The sequence below is a fragment of the Limulus polyphemus genome, unplaced genomic scaffold (assembly GCF_000517525.1).
Source record: "Limulus polyphemus unplaced genomic scaffold, Limulus_polyphemus-2.1.2 Scaffold4075, whole genome shotgun sequence".
In the NCBI taxonomy this organism is placed as follows: domain Eukaryota; kingdom Metazoa; phylum Arthropoda; class Merostomata; order Xiphosura; family Limulidae; genus Limulus; species Limulus polyphemus.
In genome coordinates, this window is record NW_013669685.1 from 76287 (window position 1) to 86122 (window position 9836).

The following is a 9836-nucleotide window of genomic DNA, read 5'->3' on the forward strand; positions in this document are numbered from 1 at the left end:
TTGAAGATGGTAGTCTTGTCCGGAGATGGGATACTGCAGATGGGAGAGTGACGACCTGGCAAATTGTTACAACTAGAATGTTTCGGGAAGTTGTGCTACGTCAATCAAATCATAGTTTAACAGGAGGACATCTCGAAGTTAAGAAGGTATTGAGTCATAGATTTTACTGAATAGGTATGAGGCAAGATGTGGAAGAATGGTGCAGGACATGCAGTACATGTTGTGCAATAAGGGGACACAAGCATGAGGGACGTACTCCAATGAAGTTATAGCAAGTTGGAAAGAGTAACCATTGACATTGCTGGTTCTTTACCCAAACTCGTGTTGGAAACAAGTACATTTGTGTGGTGATGGATTATTTCACCAAGTGGCCTGAGGCATATGAAATACCAAATCAGGAAGCTACAACTGTAGTTTCGGCTATTCGTGATTTTTTCTTCAGGTTTGGTATGCCATACGAACTGCATTCTGATCAAGGCCGTAACTTTGAATCAGCTGTGTTCCATGAATGATGCAAGTTGTTTGGTATACGAAAGACCAGAACAACGCCACTTCACCCACAGTCTGATGGTAGAAAAGTATAATTGGACACTGGGACAGGAATTGGCAAAGTTTTGTAATAGCCGCCAAAATGACTGGGATGTCTTACTCCCTCCACTGTTGGAGGCCTATAGAACAGCAGAGCATGAAGCCACTGGACACACTCAAGCAAAGCTAATGTTTGGTCGGGAACTTAGGTTGCGAATGGACCTGATAACAGGAGACCCACCTTACGAAGAGTTGCCTGAAAATGTGCCAGAGTTCGTGAAAGTATTATCTGAAAGGATGGATGATATTCACCATCAAATGCGTTCAAACTTGAAAACTTCTGCAGATTCTCTGAAGCTATGCTATGATAAGAGATCTACTGAAGTCAGATTTGTACCAAGAGACAAGGTGTGGTTGTATAATCCCATGAAGACCAAAGGGAAGTCTCCTAAGTTGTCTTCTCAATGGAAAGGCCCATATGACATAGTGGATCGTCTTTCAGACGTGACTTTCCGAATAAAATGTGGTCGAAAACTCTACCCAGTTTTGAGAAGGAAAACAGTGTAGCCTATAATGAAGTTATGCCACTGATGTGACTGTTAGCGATAATGAGACATTTCCTGATGGAGCAGATGAACCCCACGTGAAGCAGAAGCCAATAACGCGAGATCAGTATTGAATAAGACACGTCTCGTAAAATTAAGAGACTTTGTTGTATTTCAATTTTGTGTTTGTAAATTCTGTACATTTAATCAAGTTATTGTTAATTATCTATTGGTTTAATGTAAGTGGCTATTGTTCGGGACGAACAATACTAAGGAAGGGGCAGTGTTACGACAGCGGAAGTCACGCGACACTGGGAGCATGCGTGCTGGAATTTCTAGAAGGATCATAAATTTTCCTGGCAACTCTAGTTTGTTCCAGGCGCCATCTTTTTTAGTATATAAGTCCGGCAAATAAAGCCAGCGAAAAAAGATAGAATTTCATAGATAGATAGATATAGAGATAGATAATTGAGTCAAGCGAACAATAGGCACCGTAAGTAAAGTGTGTGAATCGCTGTGAATTATTGCGTGCGTTTATAAAAGTAGTTAAGTTAAAGTGACTGTGGAAAGAATAAACTAGTTTTAATTAAGAAAGGACTTGTATCGCTGAAGCTCCTCTGAAAGAATTTATACCACAATTAAGGAAATTATCAAACGAGCAGATACGTAACAATATTGTCCTGACGTCTAAAATATGCTGAAATACATTTTTCCCAAATTCAAAGTAATTAAAGGCTATCTTCAAGTATTTTACTTAACAGGACAGTACAAGCAAATTTAATATATGTTAATTATTACATAGCTTAAAACATTAAAAATATACAAAATCATTTATATAAGAATGTTATTTATATAAATATAGTTCATTATATAAGTGATGGTGCAACAAATAATATTTTATAAATCACAAACCTCTTTACGTACATGAAAACACAAACTTACAAAACCTGAAAGAAGCCCCCACCCAGTGTCACAGTGGTATGTCTGCGGACTTACAACACTAGAATCCTGGTTTCGATACCCGTAGTAGGCAGAGCACAGATAGCCCATTGTGTAGCTTTGTGCTTAATTATAAACAAACCTAAAATAAAACATTTTATGGGTAGCTTATGTTCAAACGTCATAATCTACCATTGAACTAAATACACTTTATTAGTTCTATGCACTGTTCACTTTAATTGTGACGAATTTATTATCATATATTAATTCTAATATCGATGTTTGTTTAAATTAATTTATAACTTATACCGTTTAATATATATTGCGAAACTTCTGTCTATTCCCTAATGTTGTAGAAGATTCTCGAGTGTAAGAATCAACAATATATGTGTGTGCATAAACGCTAGTGTTAGCGTCAGTATTGTTACATAAAACTGAAATTTCGAGAAACTCTCCACACGCCTACAAATATAACCAACAAGACGTGTCATAAAAGAGTATCTATCATTGGGTTGCTGTATTGGTATACTATAAACCTCAGAACGCTTATTAATAGAAAAACTTCAGATATTTGACCAGGAACATTTATACATTTCGAACACTATAAGCCATTTAACTTCAGTGGATTGACATTGGACAGTAGTACTTTTATGTAGACATTATATAACTTCAGCGGTAAAAACCCAAGCTCGACCTATAATAGGCGTGTTATCAGCTACACATATCTAGCTAGCTCCCTATTAAGTGAATTGTACCTACGTCAACTCGAAATTAACTCACTCATCGTGAACCCTCGATAAGATATCAAGAAAGTTCCAGATTAGAAAGAATACTTTATACTGCTTGTAAGTTTGTAAAACTTTTGTATATAAATATTGTTTGTAATAACTATTTGTAATAACCATTATTGTAAATTGTATTATTGTTTGTGTATTAAAATATATTTGTATTTAAAAAAATGAAAACTGTGTGTATCAATCTTGTTGGCAAATATCATAAATTTGATATATATCGGCATTTATTTGATTATTAAATTTAGATTATCATTTAGCTCGATTTCAGACCATTCGAAATTGGAAAAATTGATAAATACATAAAGTATGAAATTTATGTATTTGCAAACTAAGTTATCACTGCTACCATTATGAACCAAAATATAGGATAAGATTTACATCTGACAATCAGCCTAATGAACAAGGACTACTGCACATAGGACGAACTAATAGAACAAGGACGTCAGCTACAAAACAGACACAAAAGTATCTCCTAGTCAGTATGATACCGTTACGTATCTGTTCGTTTGTTAATTTCCGGTAGAAATTCTTTCCGAACAACTTCAGCGATACAAGTTTTTCTTGATTAAACCAGTCTATTCTTTCTCGATACAAACTTTAGTACACGGTAATCCCACAGTCAATACGTTTCTCGTCACTTTAAACTTAACCACTTTATAATACACGCTAGCTCGAAACAAAATTGTAAATTACCCGGAACTCAAAGTAACTACCATTCATTTTATCATACATTCAATCATCAACATCCGCTGGCTTTTCTCGCCAGGCTTATATACTAACAAAGAGGCTTCGACAAAGTTCGAGGAGTTCCCTGATAATTCGAGAAACTCAGTTACGCATGCGTAAGCAGCGTCACGTGACTTCCGCTGTCGTAACAATTCACTGTTATATTAAGACCCTTGTTTTTAAGAATTAAAAATCTGTATTTGTGCATACGTTATTGTAACAAACAGTTTAAGGTCTGATAAATAACATTAAACATTATGAAATACCAAACAAACCACAAGTTAAAACAGTTTTATGTTAAAATCAATAATTTAAACATTTCCTTCATCAGTGGCTATTTAATGTGATTAAATACAGTTATTGTAATGTCAAGTGAAATTCTAACGGTAAGCTTGGCCGGGTGACTTGTTCTTTCAGAAGTGGGGGCGTTATAATGTTATGGTCAATCTTATTATTTGTTGGTAAAAGAGTAGCCCAAGAGTTGGTGGTGATGACTAGCTGCCTTCCCTCTAGTCTTTCACTGCAAAATTAGGGACGATTAGCGCAGGTAGCTCTCGTGTAGCTTTGCGCGAAATTCGAAACAAAAAACTATTGGTAAACTTGTACATGTGATTTGTACTTCTTAGGATAAACCATGATTCATGAAAAATATGGTTCGATGTGTTATTATATTCAACTAAAATTTCCTATTTTACGTAAGTGGAATATGATGTAACGTATTTTATCATAAGCCGTGTGTATCTTAGAGAATGAAAATCATATTAGCATAGGTACCAGTACACCTGTATTACCAGAATGTCACGCGCTATTACCTCAACTGTATTTGGTTATCCTCACTAGATTAGAACACTTAGTAGCTACCGAGGAAGACAGTAGATTAAGAATGTAGTGTTTAAAAGTGCATTAGGTCTAATACTACTGTCTTATGTCAAACATATTTGTAATAATTTGTCGCCGGCTTGTAAAAGGCGTACACACCATAACAAAATGTTTGATACATATATATTGTTGTATACATATATATAATAAATTTAGACTTTGTGGCATTTCCGTTGTATTAGGAATATAGAAAAATTCAATAGAAACGTAACCAAGAAGAAAATATTTATAACTTTAGTAGAATGTGTCAATATTAATCCTCAAGGGTTCAACAAATATTGTACAATTCTACTTTTCAATTACTGCTTTTTCACTCTCTCAGGAATTTGACCTATAAATTCACATATTTATCTTAACTGTTTTTTTTTTTAATTTATCTTTCTCTGTATACATGTTCTTAAACTAAGTGATTAAAATTGACTTGCATCCAACACACATCTGGATCATTCAGATTACATTCACAGACTCACTCTTTAGTTTTAACTCGTGTTTCTTTCCTATAGTTCCACCTGGAGAACCGATCATTTTAGACGAACAAGGTCAAAAACTCGAGGGTCTCGTTGGACCTTACAACGAAGGCAACTCGCTTACAATAGCTTGCCAGGCTAGCGGTGGTAAGTGTTGGATATACAAGACTATTTAGTGTAAGCGTTATTATTTAGTTTATTTTGTGACTTAATATTTAATGATTGTTTAGTTTTATGACAGGAGTGTGGAAGATTGATTGTTTTAAAAGTGTTAGTTGTGACAAATTTTTGTTATGTAACTTTGTACAAATCGAAGGTTGTGTTTGCAATTGCATTGTTGTCTAGGCTTTACTAATATTGATGACGTCACGTTACTCGAATCTTTGGTGTTTTTCTTGTCACCTTTAGTGAGTATTGTTACATTAAAGCGTCGCCTGCGTAGTTTATAGAAAGTTCGAGACCTCAGTGAACAAACTATATATATATAGGTGACTAGCCAGCGCAAGTAAGTAGAGAGAAGTCAAGTCAAGTGAGAGATAATTAGACAGATCTAGACTGAGTGATTGGCAGTTTAGCTGTGACGAGCAATGTATAAAGAAGTTAAAAGTTTAGTCAGAAAACGTTAAGTCAAGTAAAATTCAGTCAGAAAAATGTTAGAAAACGTGACGTTAGCCAGCGTGTGGGTGATTAGCCATAACGACCGATATTTTAAAGTGAGTTTCATAGTTTAATAGCGATAAAGAGAATAATTTGTCTTGTCAAAGGGTGTTATAAAGTAATTGAATTTTGACGAAAAGGAGACAATTATTTAAAGTTCAAGATACAATTTTGGTAACCCACGGAGTAACGTAAGTGAATCTATCGGAGATTGTACACTAAGAAACAAAGTAAAGAAAAGTAATTCGTCTTGTCAATTGGATTCTAAACTAATTGAATCAGCCTATGTGGACTTTTGACAAGAACGAGAATTATTTAGAGTTTTCGATACAAATGCGATATCCGACAGTGTAAAGAATTTTTGTACCTATATTTTACTTGTTTTGAATATATTATTTCAAAACAAGTGGATTGTATGCTGTCCGTTTATTGTTTGAATGTATCGTCACAGACACATACTGTAGAAGAATCCCAGCCCACACATACATAAATAAGCATGTTTGTTTTGTAGAGCAAAGCCATATTGGGCTAGCTGCTGTGTTCCCCGCGGAGAATCAAACCCCGGATTTTAGCGTTGTAATCCCGTAAACTCATCGCTGTCCCTCCGAGCGACGGTGTGTTCATCTAAGTCTAGATATGTTTCTTAGTCGGAAAAGTTATCAATAATTTAGAAAGGTTTTGAATATATAAGACGTCATTTTTTTTAAGTACAGTTGCACTGAAAACGTCGACTTTATTAAATGTGAATGATTTTAAGATTTAATAGCATTGATTTTGTCTAGGTCTCTTTATTGTCATATTGATAGGCATAGCTAGATTAGAACTGTTTTGAATATTTTATGTTTTTTTATACTTGGCGTGAGACATTTTCAACATTCGTGGTATTAAAGTCGGCGAAACTTCAAAACGATCACGATAGCTCATGAATGTATTTATAAAGGGTTCACTCCAATGATGTGCACAGTTTTCGAGATTTCATTGTCTTTTTTTGCATTAAGTCAAGCTAGACATGAGAGCCAGTTTGAAATGGATATGTGTTGTAGACGGGACGTTTGATAACCACCGACACAACTTCAATCTTGTATGTGGAATAACACGTACCATAAGAAATTAAAATGAAACGAAACAGACTATTTCAGATATTTATATTGAAAGTAAAGTTTAAGCTGGATTCCTGTTGCACCTAGCGTTTCTGAACATCTTACAAAAGATTTTAATCTATACATTGAAAATAACTGACTAATAATTACGATATGTCGTGACTGTTCCTGTAGCACAACATCACAAGAACCCGGATGAACATTTGGTGGAAAAATGACAGCTGCAGTCAATTTATGTTTTTCTTAGGTAATAATCAATATAGACAAACATAATTAAATAGTGTTATTTTGTAAAGAAAAAAGGCGAAAAGTAAGCTTTGCAACAAGTACAATCCAGATATAATAACAAAAGTAATTATTCACTTGAAGATGAGAATACCGTTCGTAGGGTGAAAAAACAAATCTACACAAAATTATCAGAAAAATCACAATAAAAGGAATAGTGAAATTACATTGATAAAAACAGAAATTAAAGTTGGATTGTTGTGATCTTAATAAATGAATGTTACTATGATTTGTTTTTTATTATTGTTGTTGAATTTCGCGCAGAAATACTCACTAGCAGTTCCTAATTTAGAAGTGATAGACTAGAGGGAAGGCAGCTGGTCAGGATTTCCCATCACCACCTCTTGGACTAATCATTACTAACAAAAAATGAAATTAATCGTCACATTATAACGCCCCAACGACTGAATAGGTTTATATGTTCAGTGACTGGATTCGAACCCTCGACCTACAGATTGCGCTTCGTACGCCTTAACCATCAAACCATGCCAGGAAACCATTATGGATAAAATTTAAAAAATATTACATTTCACTTTTGTACTAGACCTCTCGTTGTTCAGCGGTAAGTTTGCGGTCTTAAAACACTAAAATCCAGGGTTCGATTCCTCTCGATGGGCAGGGTGCATATAGCCCATTGTGTGAGTTTGTGCTAACAAAACAACAACTGTTGTACTCGGGCAGAACGTCAAATACCATTTGTGATAACGTAACTAATTTTAAAAAAATGTGAAATAAAATAAAATAGCCAAAAATTATATCATTTTGAGAATGACTTGTTTTTTTCACCAATTGTTTCACCATTTTGAGACTGTCTTTTGTTTTTGTATCAATCGTCGTTTGAACAATATTAGCTGGTTTTCATTAAAGAAAGAAATACATCACGTTTAACCTACAGCTTACGAAGCTTTGATTAAATGAAGCATTATTTAATTATTAACAACAATTTAAGTCCAACTTGTTTACTGGTGTGATAGAGTATAACAAACTCTTTATTTCTTAAGATATGTGCAATGAAAATTATATGATAGAGTATAACAAACTCTTTATTTCTTAAGGTATGTGCAATGAAAATTATATGATAAAGTATAACAAACTCTTTATTTCTCAAGGTATGTGCAATGAAAATTATATGATAGAGTATAACAAACTCTTTATTTCTTAAGGTATGTGCAATGAAAATTATATGATAGAGTATAACAAACTCTTTATTTCTTAAGGTATGTGCAATGAAAATTATATGAAAGAGTATAACAAACTCTTTATTTCTTAATGTATGTGCAATGAAAATTATATGATAGAGTATAACAAACTCTTTATTTATTAAGGTATGTGCAATGAAAATTAAACTTATTATGTAATGTCTGTCGGACGTGTTTGATTTGTTACAAATTTCTGACCAACTCAAAGTAACAGATTACTATTCACACAAGTTCTTATCGGGTGTACGTTTTTATCGGTTGTACACAGTAAAACCTTTGTTTATTTTTATGTGGATTTATTTATTTTATTGTCTAATTATTGTGTAAATAAACAAAAGTTGTACTGTGTACAACTGATAAAAATTTGTATGAATTGTAAAAAACATAGTTGTTTCTAATATTTAGTACAATACTTTTATTCATCCGGTTAAACATGGGTTCGAACCCCGTTAAGTGCCTCTGCCCATATTTCTTAGGCTAGTAAATAGTTACGAAGCATAATTTCAATTAAACAAAACGTGTTATAATACTTCCGATTTTTCCTTTCATTTGCATTTTCTTTCCATCATTTCTCAAGTGATTTATTTATATAAACCAAGGAAACTGTTTTACGTATTTCCTTTCTCGTTACGTCCACATACTTCTCTCTCTTTGAAATATCATCAAACTAAAACGATAATTCTCAGAATTAAAAAATAATAATTATGAAGTATATTTGTGTTTATCCTTAACGTTTATTTGTATATATTTTACTTCTTCAGGCAAACCACGGCCATCTGTGACCTGGTGGCGAGATTACGCCCTTTTGGATGATAACTACACATTTGAACTCGGAGATGTTGTACAAAATAAGTTAACAATTGACAAACTCCATCGACATGACCTATTAGCAGTGTTAACTTGCCAAGCGTCTAACAATAACATTACCGTGCCAGCATCAAATGCCATTACTATTGACCTCAATTGTAAGTATTATTGTGAAAAAAAAAAACACATCTAAACCAAACAAACAGCTGAAATTCAAACAATATATGAAGCCTTCTTTATATATTTGCTTCGTTCTTCCAAACAGCACTGATGAGCCGAGAAGTTGGTAAAACTCGTCTGTTGCAGTGATAGTAGCAAATCAAACAATAAATTGAAATTCACCTTTTGTGAAGAAAATAAATATATGTGTATATATCATTATTATTGATTTCTTTATTAGGTATTGTTTAATATTCGATGTCATAACTACTGGTCTGAATTGTAAGTATCATTGTCATATTTTATATTATTAGAATTGATCCCCAAAACCCGAACTTTTGTTTTATTATTTTGTTTAACAGTGAAACCAGAAAAAGTAGTCATCACACCTTCTAAAAAAACCTATAGTTGCTGATATTTTTTATATTTTATAATTTGACAGTAAAACCAGTCACCACACCTTCTAAAAACACCTATAGTTGCTGATAAATGTTTTATTATTTTGTTTAACAGTAAAACCAGTAAAAGCTGTCACCACACCTTCTAAAAACACCTTTAGTTGCTGATAAATGTTTTATTGTTTTGTTTAACAGTAAAACCAGTAAAAGCTGTCACCACACCTTCTAAAAACACCTATAGTTGCTGATAAATGTTTTATTGTTTTGTTTAACAGTAAAACCAGTAAAAGCAGTCACCACACCTTCTAAAAACACCTATAGTTGCTGATAAATGTTTTATTGTTTTGTTTAAC

At 33.4% G+C, this 9836-nt stretch overlaps 1 protein-coding gene across 1 annotated transcript in view; it reads left to right on the forward strand.

Moving 5' to 3' along the window:
* LOC106470542 (protein turtle homolog B-like) overlaps positions 1-9836 on the forward strand; it is a gene marked incomplete at its 5' end in the record, with an annotated part of 57637 nt that overhangs the window by 45115 nt on the left and 2686 nt on the right. The window contains 2 exons of the mRNA XM_022399147.1: positions 4915-5025; positions 8881-9084. Of these exons, the coding sequence (XP_022254855.1) occupies positions 4915-5025; positions 8881-9084 (315 nt within the window). The remainder of the gene's footprint in view (positions 1-4914; positions 5026-8880; positions 9085-9836) is intronic.